The following is a 16489-nucleotide window of genomic DNA, read 5'->3' as shown; positions in this document are numbered from 1 at the left end:
GCTCATATTCTTTGTATTATACACATAATTTATGTATTCGTGTGGTTGGCATAAGAAAATGTAGAAGAAACACTTTAATTTTGTACATCATCACAGGAAATGTTATACTGCAATAAAATACGATTCTTTGCTAAGGAGAGGTTTATTCACAAACTTTTACGAAAAATTAATTAATGAGAAAACCACGGATCATATCGACATGAAATAGACTAAGGGAGAACGACGGATCAAATCTCCGGAACCTTTCTTTCTGGATGAAAACGTTTCTAAACTGGAAGTGAAAAGAAATAAACACGATCAAATTTTCTTAGCTGGGCCAAAATCACCGAATTCATGAATGGCTGCTAATGTCCAAAATGCTCGTGTTAGTACATTGAAGTTAATTTAGATTTACATTGTAGTTTGCACGATTTCCTTTGTGATATCAAAATTTTTATGCCTTGTTGTCCTTGGGTCCAAACTTCAAGATCCTTATTTTTGCGTTTGTCAATTAATTGTTCTGAGCGCCCATGTCCATTTTAATTCTATTGCTCCAGATAGGATTCTTTGGCGGGTGAAAAAAATAATCTAATACACATGAAAATTAGTTTAATAAAATTCGGTTTCACATTCCTTTTGTAATGATGGATTATCCCCCACCCTTACCTCGTCCTCGGTATGTCTCTTCCGATTTGAGTATCATTGACCTTAATGCCCCACTCCTCACGCTGGCTATGGAGGAGGTTGTGTGAGCCACCCGCGTGGGGATCCAAAGGTTGTCTCCCATCATCACCTTCCGGCTATCAATTTCTCTTGGCGTTCTAAGTTCCACGAAATTTATGCCATATTATCTTGACACTTGACGGTCGACACCATCGCTAATCCTCGTCTAGGAGGGTTGTCGAGAGGTTGATTCTGCACACTAAGAGGGAGTTCCACCGCCATCAACTCTTTTCCTCTCATCTCCATCATGTTTCTTCCATCCATATGCAAGTAATCTGTTGTAGGCAGGTGGATGGGAATTTGACGATGCCAATCATATAGTAGTGCTAAGATTATAGGGTTTTGATACAACTTTGTTATGCTTAATGTCTACTAATAGGGCCCAAGTAATGTGGTATCATATATTAACCATATAAGTTTTCATGATGCCAATGTGTCTGGATTGTACTTGCAAGTGTGATATGTACCTATTATAGCCTCAAACGTGACCCCGAGGGTGACCGGGATATCAATGGGGAGTGTTGTGATTTGATGTTTCCATGTATTCACGAAGTGTTAATGTGTTGGTACGGTTGTCTCACAAAATGACGCCTTAATTACCCTTTGTTTAAACTATGATCGCCGTGACATGGGAGGGTAGGACTATAGATGCCGGGCAAGCTCTTGTTCTTATAAATAAGCTAGTTCAACTACATACTAATACATGCCTACAAAAGTAGGAGAACATGAGCTTGGTTTTACATGCTTTGTTATGTGCACTATGATATGATTGATGATGTCTATGTAACGTCCCAATATCCATTCTCGGGCCTATGTTTTCCATAAATGTGTGTTCTCTTTAAATACTTGTTAGTTGGCTTTCTCAGTGAAAGAATTGAAAACCATGAGACGAGCTTAGAGAGGCGACCACATCACACTATGTCGGCTCGAATTACTGGATTTATATAATGTAATAGCTGGAGAAACGGATCAGCAAAACCAGTCTTTGCCCTTGTAAATTTATTTTTCGAAGAAAAAGTCTCTTGGAACTTTATTTGAAAACAGGCAAAGTTACATCTTTGAGTACATGCGATTATAGGAAAGTTGGCGGGTCTATATCCTTGACGTGCCCATGGAATATTTGAATGTGTCACGTTTGTCAACTTTGTTACGTATTACCTATACCGCCGCCCGCGTTTGTAGAACGATTAAGACGCATGTGGAACGATTAAGACCCATGTGCAAAGCCGTGGAAGCTTGTTTGAAAGTCGACCAGGTCATTGCACGAGAGAGCATATAATTAATTAAGATCTATATCCGGTTTGGTACTAATAGCCGCCAGGACCTGATCAAAGCATGGTGCTTCTTCCTCATTACAAAAAGCACGGGGATTCCTATATAGACAAAAGGATTAGTCTTTGCTCCTCACGCGTGTGTGTCGCTGTCACCTAACTAACAACACTGAAACATTCCCTCTGAAATGAGAAAAAAGACACTCAAACAAATTGGTTTGAACTGTTCTTGCACCCCATCCTTATTGCTCCTGGCTGCTATATAGACATACAAACCGAACGAGGGAACACAAACACAACAACATAGCACTCTTCTCCAAGCAAGATATGGATTCCAGAACAGCATTCTGCGGCGCTCTCCTACTGCTGGTAATACTGCTGCCTGTTTCAGCTAACGCGTCGAGTAAAGTAAGATACACACCCGAGTCCTCTCTCAATTTGCTTTCTTTCCTGATATCTGTTTTTTGTTGAGAACTTATGCGACAAAATGAATTTCAGCTCTACATCGTGTATATGGGGGAGAAGAAGCATGATGACCCATCCATGGTCACCGCGTCTCACCGTGACATGCTAACCTCTGTTTTTGGGAGGTACTGTAACTAGCTACCAATTCATTTTGTTCAAAACAAAAACAATCAGGAGTTCATGTGAGTTCATGTTGCATCGTCGACGTATTAGTCGTGATTTGCTCACCCTCATTTTACTTGACAACAGCAAGGATGAAGCCTTGAGGTCGATAGTTTACAGTTACAAGCATGGATTTTCTGGTTTTGCGGCGATGCTCACCGAGTCTCAGGCTGAGACAATCGCAAGTAAGTGATTGTCAGTCCTATAGGCTCCTACCTATCATCGTATCTACTTGCATGACTGACAAGAACTAATCAACATATTTTGGGTGTAGAATTCCCAGAAGTTGTCACTGTGAAGCCTAACACTTATCACGAAACGCACACAACTCGGAGCTGGGACTTTCTTGGCCTTGACCATAACCAACCAAGACAACAACCGGGCCTACTCAGAAAAGCAAAGTATGGTGAAGATGTCATCGTGGGTGTGATCGATACAGGTTTGCAGTCCGACCCCTCAAGCTTAAATCCTGAATATGAGAAATTCCGATACCGAATCAATTGATTCCCATGCTTATTTATAGGCATATGGCCTGAATCACGAAGCTTTGATGACAATGGGTATGGCCCTGTGCCGGCACGGTGGAAAGGGAAATGCCAGACTGGTCAGGATTTCAACGCCACAAGTTGCAACAAAAAGATCATCGGTGCGCGGTGGTATGGGCGTGGAATCAGTGACGAGGTGCTAAACAGAAACTATAAGTCGCCTAGGGACATTGAAGGCCATGGCACACACGTCGCGTCGACCATCGCTGGCAGGGAAGTGCAGGGCGTGAGCTACGGAGGCCTAGGCATGGGCGTGGCACGCGGCGGGGCGCCACGTGCGCGCCTCAGTATCTACAAGGTGTGTTGGTTGGGTGGGAGTTGCCCTGAAGCAGCGGTCCTCGCGGCTATCGATGATGCTATGCATGATGGTGTGGACGTCTTGTCGCTCTCGATTGCTGGGGCTGGTCACGAGTTTCCTGGGACGCTGCATGCTGTGCAAAGAGGGATCTCTATCGTGTTTGCCGGAGGGAATGATGGCCCTGTGCCACAAACGGTGGCTAATGCCCAACCGTGGGTTACAACGGTGGCCGCTAGCACGATTGACCGGTCTTTCCCGACCTTGATATCGCTCGGAAACAAAGAAAAGCTTGTGGTACGTGCATGCTACAAACAAACATTCTCCAAGTATTTATTTGGTCTGAGGAAATGATAGATCCGGGGCTATAAAATTGGTTTTATAGTTTTTGACAAATTAACTTGATTCGTCTCAGAGCGTGGAAACAAACAAAAAGTACATTTAGCTCGTCCCTGAAGCCAGCTTTCCCTGATTCCTTTAATTACTTATTAATGTGTGCTTGATTCGAAATACAGGGGCAATCTCTTCACAACAATGCATCTGTGATCAGCGGCAACTTTAAAGACCTTGTTTATGCCGGGAGGTAATGAAATAAAACTTCTGTAGTTATGCATCTGTAATCACTTGACGCATTTGTTGTAGTTGTCCACTTTTGTAACCACGATTCAGTGTTTTATCAACTATACTGAATTACAACTTCTGCGCAGCTGTGACACGGAGTCGTCACTGGCATTGAGCAACGTCACCGGTAAAATCGTCCTATGCTATCAACCCGTGGCGGCGAGAAGCATGCCGCCTCGACAAGCACTTCCCATAGCCATCAATCTCACCACCATGGCTGGCGCCAAGGGCCTCATATTTGCACAGTACACTACTAACCTCCTCGACTTCCTGCCTTTGTGTAGGGGCGTTATGCCCTGTGTAGTGGTGGATTTTGAGATCGCACAACGAATTGCCTCCTATTGGAGTTGGGACAAAGGGTGAGTGCATGTCGTGTTGTCTGAAACAGACTTGAATGCGTTTTCTTCTTCTCCGGAAACTCATGCCAGTCACGTGTCATGCTAGGAATGCGGTGGTGAAGGTGTCACCTGCCATGACCGTTGTCGGAAAAGGGGTGTTGTCGCGGAGGGTCGCCTCATTCTCGTCGAGAGGTCCAAGCATGTTGTTTCCTAGCATACTCAAGGTATATATCATTCTCAATTTCTTAACTTGAGACAATTGTTGCCATTGTCTTGTTTGTTACCTAGCCTTCCTAATTTTTCTTAACTTACGACTTCTTAACTAATTCTCAATACACATGTTTGAACAGCCCGACATTGCTGCACCTGGCGTCAGCATCTTGGCAGCGGACCGCGACTCCTACGTGTTCAAATCCGGGACATCCATGGCGTGCCCGCATGTCTCCGCTGTGACCGCACTGCTCAAGTCGGTTCACCCTGGCTGGTCACCTGCCATGATCAAGTCTGCCATCGTCACCACAGGTGTGAACATTGAAATACAAAAAATACATGAAAACAATTCGTCAAAATATAAAACTGATTTGATTGTTTCTTGTCTTGGTTGCAGCATCTGTGACTGATCGTTTTGGCATGCCAATCCAAGCAGAAGCGGTCCCAAGGAAACTAGCTGACCCCTTCGACTTTGGTGGTGGACACATAGACCCAGATAGAGCTGTTGACCCTGGCTTGGTTTATGACGTGGATGCAAGAGAGTACAACAAGTTTTTGAACTGCACTCTTGGATATTTAGATGGTTGTGAGTCCTACTACCTCAATCTCAACCTCCCGTCAATTGTCGTGCCGGACCTCAAGGACCATGTCATGCTTCGGCGCACTGTGACTAACGTTGGGCCAGCGGAAGCAACATATCATTTAGTGGTTGAAGCTCCAGCAGGTATAGATGTGTCGGTAGAACCATCTGTGATTACTTTCACCAAAGGAAGCAGTAGAAGCGCAACATTTATGGTGACATTCACCACAAGGCAGAGAGTGCAAGGAGGATACACTTTCGGGAGCTTGACATGGTCAGACGGAAGTACCCACTCAGTTCGAATTCCAGTTGCTGTAAGGACTGTGATACAAGACTTTGTTGCGGATACCGCCTAAACTCGCATCTTGTTATTGTAAACCTTCTTTGTGTATTCATGTAGGCCGCATACAAAAATGTAGGAGAAACACTCCGTATCGAATTTATACATCATAAAAAAATGTTAAATAAAAATAGTATGATTCTTCTTCGCAAAAGTTTGGTTTCTTCACAAACTTGTTCAAAAATTGCAGTTAATAAGAAATATCGGATCATATATATCATTGACATGAACTAGAGTAAGGGACAACCATGGATGTAAAGTTCACAAACCTTTCTTTCTTGATGAAAACTTTGTTGAACTGAAAGTGAAAAGAAATCAACACAACCGAAATTTCTTTGTTGGGAAAATATCACTGAATTCATAGATGGCTGCCAATGTCTAAAATGCTCGTGTAGTACACTGAAATTAACTTATGTTTATATTATTATCAGATTTTGCACAATTTTCTTTGTACTATCGTGATCATTATTCATCGGTATTGGCGTCCAGACTTGAAGATCCTTATTTTTGCAGTTGCTCATTCCATTGTCCCGACCACCCATGTCCTTTGATTCTACTCCTCTAGACATGGTTCTTAGCCAGGTAAAAATAAATAAACACATGACAATTATGATAATACATTTATGTTTCACACTCATTTTCTACTGATGGATTATCCACCACAATCACCCCCGTCCCCTGAGGTCTCTTCTGATTTGAGTATTATTGGTGTTGATGTTCCATTTGCCTTCATGCTTACCTTCAGTGGCAGCATAAATGCATATAGCAATTTGGGAGTATTGAAAGTTTTTTCCCGCAACTGGCATGAGCATTGTCTTCTCATAAAGAAAAGAATGTACAAATTGGCATGCTTGTGAAAGAAAAGAAAAAAGACATGCCAGAACCCACAAAAATACTCTGCCTCATCAGCAGTTGAATTGTGCTTCACACATTAGAAACTGCTCGTATCAGTTAGGATTTGGCTCACAAATTAACAACTGCCCAAGTTCGACACGACTGCCCTGAAAACAACCCATCGGGCCCCAGCAGATCAAATTTAGCAATCAAGGCGAGGTCGCTAAGCCCAGTGTGACAACGGCATGATAAGGTCAGGCGTGTCGATTTGCGGGCCACCTTTTTCCAGAAAGGAAGTTGAAACTTCCGGTCAGGGCCGGCCCTGGGCCAGGGCAGCAGGGGCGACGGCCCGGGCCCAACCAAACTAGGGGCCCTGACCCGTGCTGCAATGTGTGTATAGTAGATGGGACTGGTCTAGCAGGTGGTCGTTGGCCCGCTAGCGCTCCGCGATGGCCGGCCAAAAAATGGAATATTTTCTTTCCCTAATCCATATTAGGCAAAGTGAAGAGGTATGGACATGTGTGAACAAGATAAATAATTGCAAAGTATTCACGTGAATATATGTGAACCCATTTAATTTGTGTTTTTAAATTTTAAAAAACCATAACTTTCGAGCAGTGCATCGAAATTAAGATCCGTTTTCATTGTTGGAACCCTCGCGGCGTGCTCTTCGAAACTAGATCCAGCATGGGTATGTTTCGTCGAAATTTTTTTTGTGTAATTTTGTCCATGTTTTGTGTAACTGGCTAGTCGTCAATGTGCAACTACCTCAGAGATGTGCAACTTTTCTCCTACACTGTAGACATGCAATTTTCCTTTATGGTACCTCCAGCCCCAAACTGCGTCCTTCTAGTGAGATGTGCAACTTCGTATGTTGCCCAGGCCAACTTCATAGTAGTTGATGTGCAACTTTCCCCCGCCCGTGGATGTGCTTCACTGTTTGCTGCATCAGCCAACATACTAACAGTGGATGTGCAACTTCGAATACTGCAACGGCCAACTATCTAACAGTGATGTGCAACTTTCTCTCATACCCCCATGGATGTGTAGTTTCCCTACTATCACCCGGCCCAAACCACCCCTGCTAGTGAGATTTTTAACTTTAGCACTCTGTTTATATGCAACTTTTCATTACTCTCATGAATGTCAATTTTTCACCATTCAACTATCTCTGCCTATGAGATGTGCAACTTCGTATGTTTCCCTGGCCAACTACCTAGCAGACTATGTGCGACTCTGTTTGTTGCCCCCGCCAACTGAAAGTACATGTCCACAAATAGGGAGGGGAAGGAGTTGCACAATGACTAATAGACAGTTGGATTGAATAATAGACTAAGTTGCACATATTGCTTGCAGGGGTAGGGGGTAGGGTGTGCCAACAGTAAACGAACTACACATCCACATGTAGAGAGGAGGGTTGCACATCGACTACTAGGTAATTGATCGAGATGGTAGACTAGTTGCACATCAATGTTGTCATAGTTGCTAGATAGCAATCTCATAGGAAGTTGAATCATGCAGATCTAAAAATTGGTTTCCGAAAAAGTTGCACGATGTTGCACTAAAGTTGCACAATACAGTACTAAAGTTGCACCATATAGCATCAAAGTTGGCATAAAAACATTTCGTCGAAATATACCCATGCAGGATCTAGTTTGAAAGATCTCGTCATGAGGAATCCAATGGTGAAGATGGATCTGAATTCTGGTGCGTGGTTTGAAAGATATGACTTTTTAAAAATTTAAAAACAGAAATAAATATGCGTGGATCTATTTTTTCTTCACATGTGACAAGTCTGACCGGATTTAATGCCAGCAATCACATGCACTAGCAGACAAAACATATACACATGCATGCGACAGAGCGGCCGCTTGATTTCTCCAACTAGCGCGCGCACACGTTTTAGATTTCAGGTAGTAGATGATATAGGCCCTGATGAATTCGTGAATGAAAATAATAAAGAAAAAGTCTGTAGGCTGAGAGGCCCATCATCCAACTTCCAACAAAAGCCCAATTGCCAAGAGGCCCGAAGAAGGTACGCACGCACAGCGGCGAGGCGGCGATTCCTCATCAGTCTCCACGCCGGTTCGTTTTCTCGCCCGCCTCGGAGATCGGGCCGCCGGATGCTTGCAGGAAAGAAAGGTAAGTACATCTAGATAAATTTCTCTTTTCTTTGCCCTCAATCTTAATCTAGCTAGTGATTAATCTATATTCTTCCTTTTACAACAGTATAGAGGCGTTGGAGACTTGGAGTGGAGTTCGTGTGTTGTCGACTTGCTCCTTGATACGTCTCCAACGTATCTATAATTTTTGATTGTTCCATGCTATTATATTATCTGTTTCAGATGTTTAATGGGCTTTAATATACCTTTTTATATTATTTTTGGAATAACCTATTAACCAAAGGCCCAGTGCAAATTGCTGTTTTTTTTTGCCTATTTCAATGTTTAGCAGAAAAGGAATATCAAACGGAATCCAAACGGAATGAAACGTTCAGGAGAGTTATTTCTGGAACAAATGTGATCCAGGATACTTGGAGTGGAAATCAAGAAAGAAGCGAGGAGGCCACGAGGCAGGAGGGCGCGCCCAGGGGGGTAGGCGTGCCCCCCACCCTCGTGGGCCCCTCGCAGCTCCACCGACGTACTTCTACCTCCTGTATATACCTATATACCCCGAAAATATTCAGGAGCACCACGAAACCCTATTTTCACCGCCACAACCTTCTGTACCCGTGAGATCCCATCTTGGGGCCTTTTTCGGCGCTCTGCCGGAGTGGGAATCGATCACGGAGGGCTTCTACATCAACACCATAGCCTCTCCGATGATGTGTGAATAGTTTACCACAGACCTTCGGGTCCATAGTTATTAGCTAGATGGCTTCTTCTCTCTCTTTGGATCTCAATACAAAGTTCTCCTCGATTCTCTTGGAGATCTATTCGATGTAATTCTTTTTGCGGTGTGTTTGTCGAGATCCGATGAATTGTGGGTTTATGATCTAGATTACCCATGAACAATATCTTTGTAAGTCTCTTCGAATTATCAGTTTGGTTTGGCCAACTAGATTGATCTTTCTTACCATGGAAGAAGTGCTTAGTTTTGGGTTCAATCTTGTGGTGTCCTTTCCCAGTGACAGCTGGGGCAGCAAGGCATGTATTGTATTGTTGCCATCGAGGATAAAAAGATGGGGTTTATATTATATTGCTTGAGTTTATCCCTTTACATCATGTCATCTTGCCTAATGCGTTACTATGTTCTTATGAACTTAATACTCTAGATGCATGCTGGATAGCGGTTGATGTGTGGAGTAATAGTACTAGATGCAGAATCGTTTCGGTCTACTTGTCGCGAACGTGATGCCCATATACATGATCATGCCTAGATATTCTCATAACTATGCGCTTTTCTATCAATTTCTCGGCAGTAATTTGTTCACCCACCATAGAATTTGCTATCTTGAGAGAAGCCACTAGTGAAACCTATGGCCCCCGGGTCTATCTTCCATCATATTATTTTCCTATCAACTTGCTATTTCTATTTTGCGATCTTTATTTTCCAATCTATACAACAAAAATACCAAAAATATTGATCTTATTATTTTTATCAGATCTCACTTTCGTAAGTGGCCGTGAAGGGATTGAAAACCACTTTATCGCGTTGGTTGCGAGGTTCTTGTTTGTTTGTGCAGGTACTAGGCGACTTGCGTATAATTTCCTACTGGATTGATACCTTGGTTCTCAAAAACTAAGGGAAATACTTACGCTACTGTGCTGCATCACTCTTTCCTCTTCAAGGGAAAACTAACGCAAGCTCAAGAGGTAGCAAGAAGGATTTCTGGCGCCGTTGCCGGGGAGGTTGCACCAAGTCAAGTCAAGATTTGATCTCTCGCAACAAGCCATTTCTGGCACCGTTGTCGGGAAGATCTACGCACAAGTCAAGACATACCAAGTACCCATCACAAACTCTTATCCCTCGCATTACATTATTTGCCATTTGTCTCTCATTTTCCTCTCCCCCACTTCACCCTTGTCGTTTTATTCGCCCTCTTTTCAGTCCGCCTCTTTTCAGTTCGTCTCTTTTTGTTTGCCTCTTGTTTGCTTGTGTGTTGGATTGATTGTTTGGCATGATGGCTCAAGATGATACTAAATTGTGTGACTTCTCCAATACCAACAATAATAATTTTATTAGCACTCCGATTGCTCCTCTTACCGATGTTGAATCTTGTGAAATTAATACTGTTTTGCTGAATCTTGTCATGAAATATCCGTTTTCTAGTCTTCCTAGTGAAGATGCCGCTACCCATCTAAACAGCTTTGTTGATTTATGTGATATGCAAAAGAAGAAATATATGGATAATGATATTGTTAAATTGAAGCTATTTCTGTTTTCGCTTAGAGATCATGCTAAAACTTGGTTTTCGTCTTTGCCTAAAAATATGAGAGTCACTTATGGATGCAATCCTACATGTCCTATTATTCTTGGTAGACCTTTTCTTAGAACGATTGGTGCAATTATTGATATGAAAGAAGGAAACATTAGATTCCAATTTCCGTTAAGGAAAGGCATGGAACACTTTCCTAGAAAGAAAATTAAATTACCTTATGAATCTATTATGAGAGTCACTTATGGATTGCATACCAAAGATAACAATACCTAGATCTATTCTTGTTTTTATGCCTAGCTAGGGGCGTTATACGATAGCGCTTGTTGGGAGGCAACCCAATTTTATTTTTGTTTCTTGCTTTTTGATTCTGTTTAGTAATAAATAATTCATCTAGCTTCTGTTTAGATGTGGTTTTATGCTTTTAATTAGTGTTTGTGCCAAGTATAACCTTTGGGAAGACCTGGGGGAAGTTTTTGCGATCTTGCTGTAAAAAACAGAAACTTTAGCGCTCACGAGATTTGCTGCGATTTTTATTGGACAGTGCGATTACGTTTATTCTTTTTGCAGATGATTAATAGACAAATTCCTCACGTCCACCAATTTATTTCAGAATATTTGGGGTTACAGAAGTATTCGAAACCTACAGATTACTACACACTGTCCTGTTTTTGACAGATTCTGTTTTTCGTGTGTTGTTTGCTTATTTTGATGAATCTATGGCTAGTATCGGGGGGTATGAACCATAGAGAAGTTGGAATACAGTAGGTTTAACACCAATATAAATAAAGAATGAGTTCATTATAGTACCTTGAAGTGGTGGTTTGTTTTCCTATACTAACGGAGCTCATGAGATTTTCTGTTGAGTTTTGTGTTGTGAAGTTTTCAAGTTTTGGATAAAGATTTGATGGATTTTGAAACAAGGAGTGGAAAGAGCCTAAGCTTGGGGATTACCAATGCACCCAAGGTAAAATTCAAGGAAAACCAAAAGCCTAAGCTTGGAGATGCCCTGGAAGGCATCCCCTCTTTCGTCTTCGTCTATCGGTAACTTTACTTGAGGCTATATTTTTATTAACCACATGATATGTGTTTTGCTTGGAGCGTCTTGTATGATTTGAGTCTTTGCTTTTTAGTTTACCACAATCATCCTTGCTGTACACACCTTTTGGAGAGACACACATAAATCGGAATTTATTAGAATACTCTATGTGCTTCACTTTTATCTTTTGAGCTAGATAATTTTGCTCTAGTGCTTCACTTATATCTTTAAGAACACGGTGGTGGTTTTATTTTATAGAAATTATTGATCTCTCATGCTTGACTTATATCATTTTGAGAGTCTTTTAGAACTGCATGGTAATTTGCTTTGGCTATAAAATTATTCCTAATATGATAGGCATCCAAGATAGTTATAATAAAAACTATCATAAAAAGTGCATTGAATACTATGAGAAATTTGATACTTGATGATTGTTTTGAGATATGAAGATGGTGATATTGGAGTCATGCTAGTTGAGTAGTTGTGAATTTGAGAAATACTTGTTCTAAAGTTTGTGATTCCCGTAGCATGCACGTATTTATATTTGTCGATTTCGTCTAAAACTAGTGATAATTTTTGGCAGTTAATGTCAGATGGGGTGGTTATTCGGTCTGCGTCTTATCATGATTTATTGTCAGATTGCCAAGAATTTAGATATCTTGTAAATGACCATAAAGATACTACTGGTGTTTCAGATCTTAACAATATGGCCCATCACAGAGCAAAGGATTTGCCAATAAAGGAGACAGATGGTATTCATGGAAACAGATATATAGAGTCTGTGAAGCCATCACCAGTAGATCAACTGATCAAAACAGAGGAAAGAGAATCAGGGGACGCAGGTCTTAAGCCTTATATCCTATACCTGCGCCAGAAAAAAGGCTTCCTGTATGCGTCCCTTTCTGTCATGTCTCACATAATTTTCATAGCTGGGCAAATATCACAGAATTCATGGATGGCCGCTAATGTCCAAAATCCTGATGTTAGTGCACTAAAGTTAATTTCTGTGTACATTGTTATTGGAGTTTGCACGGTGTTCTTTGTGCTATCAAGATCTATATTCTTCGTTGTTCTTGGGATGCAGACTTCAAGATCCTTATTTTCCCAGCTACTTAATTCATTGTTCCGTGCACCAATGTCCGTCTTTGATTCTACTCCTCTAGGCAGGGTTCTTAGCCGGGTAAAAATTCTCAAACAAACACAACTATATGAACTACAATTCAGTTTAACGTTACAAGGTTTTATATTAATAGATCAACCCTCCCCCCAACCTGCAGGTCTCTTCAGATTTAAGCATCATTGACCTTGATGTTCCATTTGCATTGATGTTTGGCTTTAGTTCCAGCTTAAATGCATATAGCAATCTGGGGGTATTGGCTGTTGTTACATGGCAAGTTCTGTTTGTACCATTGCCAATGATAGTTTTGGCAATTCGGTTACAGGTAATCTTGTGGCCTTTTTCTGTATGGCTAAACGCCTAAACCCCCTTTCTTTGGTTATTTCATTCACCAAATGATATGCTGCTATTTTCACCCAGGAGGTAAAGTTCGTCTACTTTTTTCGTTTCACAATTCCCGTTGGCTGACATTTCATATGTTTGTTCAGAGGTACTACTTAGCCTCGGCTAAGGAATTGATCGTATCAATGGAACTACCAAGTCTGCTCTAGTAAATCACTTAGGTGAATCGAGCTCAGGGGCTATAATAATACGTGCCTTTGAGTTAGTTGACAAGAATGCTGGTCCGTACTTTTTTAATTTTGCAGCAACTGAATGGTTGATTCAACATCTGGAAATAATGAGTGTTGCGGTTCTTTCTTCTTCTGCTTTTGTCATGGCTCTTCTTCCTGCAGGAACTTTTAACCCTGGTATGAAGCTTATTCCAGGTACAAGCATCACATAGTTGTTTCATGTGCTGCAAATATTTATGGCAGCTTACAAGCTGTATGACGATTGATCATTGCATTCATCTGATTTGCAATGAATCGTTATTTGCACTGCAAAAGCTTTTTTGTTTGTTTCCATAGGCTCCTGGTATTAGGTGTTATGAAGGCTCTACTTCGTTATGAAAGCCTACTTTCTTTATCGAATAAAGTTACAGAATCCTTCTGCATAACGGCGAATGGCTCGAAACCCTAGTGGAGGATACCCAATTTTCCATTTAGTAACACGTTATATGCTCAATGTCTATGTGCCACTGTCATTATAAATATACATTTAATATGCATGGGATTATAAAGAAATCAATATTACCCTCAGAAAACTAATTACTTTTTACCATACTTGGCACAGGTTTTGTTGGAATGGCATTGTCCTATGGCCTTTCCCTAAATAATTCTTTTGCTAGCTCTATTCAAAAGCAATGTGACCTTGCAAACAAAATAATATCTGTGGAACGGGTGAACCAGTACATGGACATTCCGAGTGAAGCAGCAGAAGTTATTGAAGAAAACCGACCAGCACCAGATTGGCCCCAGGTTGGCAGTGTGGAGCTTAAAGATTTGAAGGTAAGCAAATATAAAATATGCATGTATGCCTGACTAGGGCGAAACCCTTCAAATATTCTGACAGATGTGTGTGATTGGTTTTCATTGACAGATTAGGTATATGGAAGATACTCCCCTTGTACTACATGGAATCACTTGCAAGTTTCAAGGTAGAGATAAAATTGGTATAGTTGGTCGAACAGGAAGTGGCAAGACAACTTTAATTGGTGCATTGTTTCACCTTGTTGAACCTGCTGAAGGGGATATAATTATAGACTCTGTGAACATCAGTAAAATAGGCTTACATGACCTGCGTTCACGTTTGGGCATCATTCCACAAGATTCAACACTTTTTCAGGGTACAGTAAGATATAATCTAGATCCCCTTGGGCAGTTCTCAGATCAACTAATATGGGAGGTAAGACATGTTATGTATCTACAATTTCAGAACAGTAAGCTCCTTGTCTGATTGGGATGAATAAACTGATTAGTGGGCCTGTCAAACGATAAGTCCATTCTCTGTTATATGCCATACATGCATTTGGAAAAAGAACCCATTAAATTGGTTAATTCATATGCTGTTCGGTTGCAGGTTCTTGACAAATGCCAACTTCTTGAAGCTGTCCGGGAGAAGGAACAGGGATTGGATTCACTTGGTAGGAAACCTCACTGTACCTATGATTTGATTTCTGGATTTCATTTTATGCCCCTAACAAAATAGGATAGCATATTACAATTCTGCTTCAGTCTTTTGATTTTATGCCCCTAACCAATTAGAATACATGCGCCAATAAATCTGTCAAACTGCTTGTAATACTAGGCGTATGAGTCCGATCAGTTTGCTTGCATGAAGTCTGGAATTGTGTTCTTCATAGTACTGATCTATATCTTTCCATACAGTTGCGGAAGACAGGTCGAACTGGAGCATGAGCCAAAGGAAGCTCTTTTGCTTGGGCCGCACACTTTTGAAAAGGTGCAGGATCTTAGTTCTTGATGAAGCCACGGCCTCTATAGATAATGCAACTGATGCCGTCTTTCAGAAAACGATCCAGTCAGAATTCAAACATTGCACCGTTATTACTGTCGCACACCGTATACCAACAGTTATGGGCTGTGACGTGGTACTTGCAATAAGTGATGGTATGTATGTTCCTCTTATTGCCAACATATTGGTTCTTCAACATAGTATTCCATACTAATGTGGGAAACTAGCGGAGTATGACAACTTATTGGTTCCGCAACCTATTGGTTTCTCTCATTGCCAACTTACTGATTCTGCAACTTATTGGTTCCGCAGCATAGTATTCCATACTACTGATCTGCATACATTTCCAGGGAAAGTAGTGGAGTATGACAAGCCCATGAAGCTCATGGAAACTGAGGGATCTCTCTTCCGTGAGCTGGTCAACGAGTACTGGTCATACACATCAAACGGAAACGTTTAGAAGAGATTTCTTACAGTGTGTGTTCACTGCTGCAGTTTCCCATGAGATATGCTAGAATTAGTTTCAGAAAAAGGATATGCTGGCCTCGACAAGAGAACAAAAGAGATGCAGTAATCTCTCGACATACCTCTATTTGGGATCAGAAGAAAATACAGTGCAATCTCAGTTATTGCCTGGAAAATTCTTTTGCTATCAACTACTACCTGAAGTTATGAGCTACATATAGTTTAGCTTATGCTCGTTGGTGTTGCCACTCTTCAGAAGCGCTGAGGCTAAATAGAATAAGCCCATGAACATTCCTTCGCTCCAGCGATCGGATGTAGGAGGCTATTCGAGATGAATTACAAATTTGTAACCCTGCTGTCACCATTAATACATTGTTGGAACTGCTTATAGGAGACAAATGGAGGGATGGCCTATTGTTCGTAGCCAAGTTATATAGTTTGTATACATTATTTTGCAGCACCGTCTTTGGAACCTCCTGGGGATTGCTAAGATGGACAGAGGGGCGCTCGGACCTAACCATGGCGATGCTCGACCGGAGGCGAGGAAGACAACCGCAACTTAGGTGATTTATGGCCTTATGGAGCGATTCCTTCTGCTCGAATGATTGCAACGGCAAGGCCCAGGTGGCATGGGGGTGGGGTGGGGGTGGTGGCGTTGGCGTTGGGCTCCAGGAACGGGGACAGAGAGTGGAGGGGGAGGGGGACGTCTGGAAAAAAAGGAGGGGTCAAGGAGGTGCTTGCTGGGTGAAGATGTAGTAATGGGGCATGATGACGC

General features: G+C 41.7%; 1 protein-coding gene and 1 pseudogene across 1 annotated transcript; both read left to right on the top strand.

The window, feature by feature from the left end:
* The first annotated feature begins 2248 nt into the window (after nucleotides 1-2248).
* Nucleotides 2249-5610, top strand: LOC119328230 (subtilisin-like protease SBT3.9). Its single transcript, XM_037601243.1, has 10 exons — nucleotides 2249-2381; nucleotides 2472-2563; nucleotides 2688-2785; nucleotides 2875-3039; nucleotides 3124-3737; nucleotides 3956-4023; nucleotides 4148-4420; nucleotides 4506-4623; nucleotides 4750-4921; nucleotides 5007-5610. Exons 1-10 carry the CDS (start codon nucleotides 2301-2303, stop codon nucleotides 5543-5545), a joined length of 2220 nt encoding a protein of 739 aa, XP_037457140.1. The 5' UTR covers nucleotides 2249-2300; the 3' UTR covers nucleotides 5546-5610.
* Nucleotides 5611-11648: 6038 nt separating this feature from the next.
* Nucleotides 11649-16033, top strand: LOC119330846 (annotated as a pseudogene).
* Nucleotides 16034-16489: the final 456 nt, after the last annotated feature.

This window comes from Triticum dicoccoides, chromosome 7A, assembly GCF_002162155.2.
Source record: "Triticum dicoccoides isolate Atlit2015 ecotype Zavitan chromosome 7A, WEW_v2.0, whole genome shotgun sequence".
NCBI lineage: Eukaryota > Viridiplantae > Streptophyta > Magnoliopsida > Poales > Poaceae > Triticum > Triticum dicoccoides.
This window is presented reverse-complemented; position numbering and strand designations above follow the sequence as displayed.

Coding starts and splice junctions, on each gene's coding strand:
- LOC119328230 (XM_037601243.1), top strand. CDS start 2,301: ATGGATTCCAGAACAGCATTCTGCGGCGCTCTCCTACTGCTGGTAATA. Junction 3,738..3,955: donor GAAACAAAGAAAAGCTTGTG/GTACGTGCATGC, acceptor TTCGAAATACAG/GGGCAATCTCTTCACAACAA. Junction 4,024..4,147: donor GACCTTGTTTATGCCGGGAG/GTAATGAAATAA, acceptor ACTTCTGCGCAG/CTGTGACACGGAGTCGTCAC.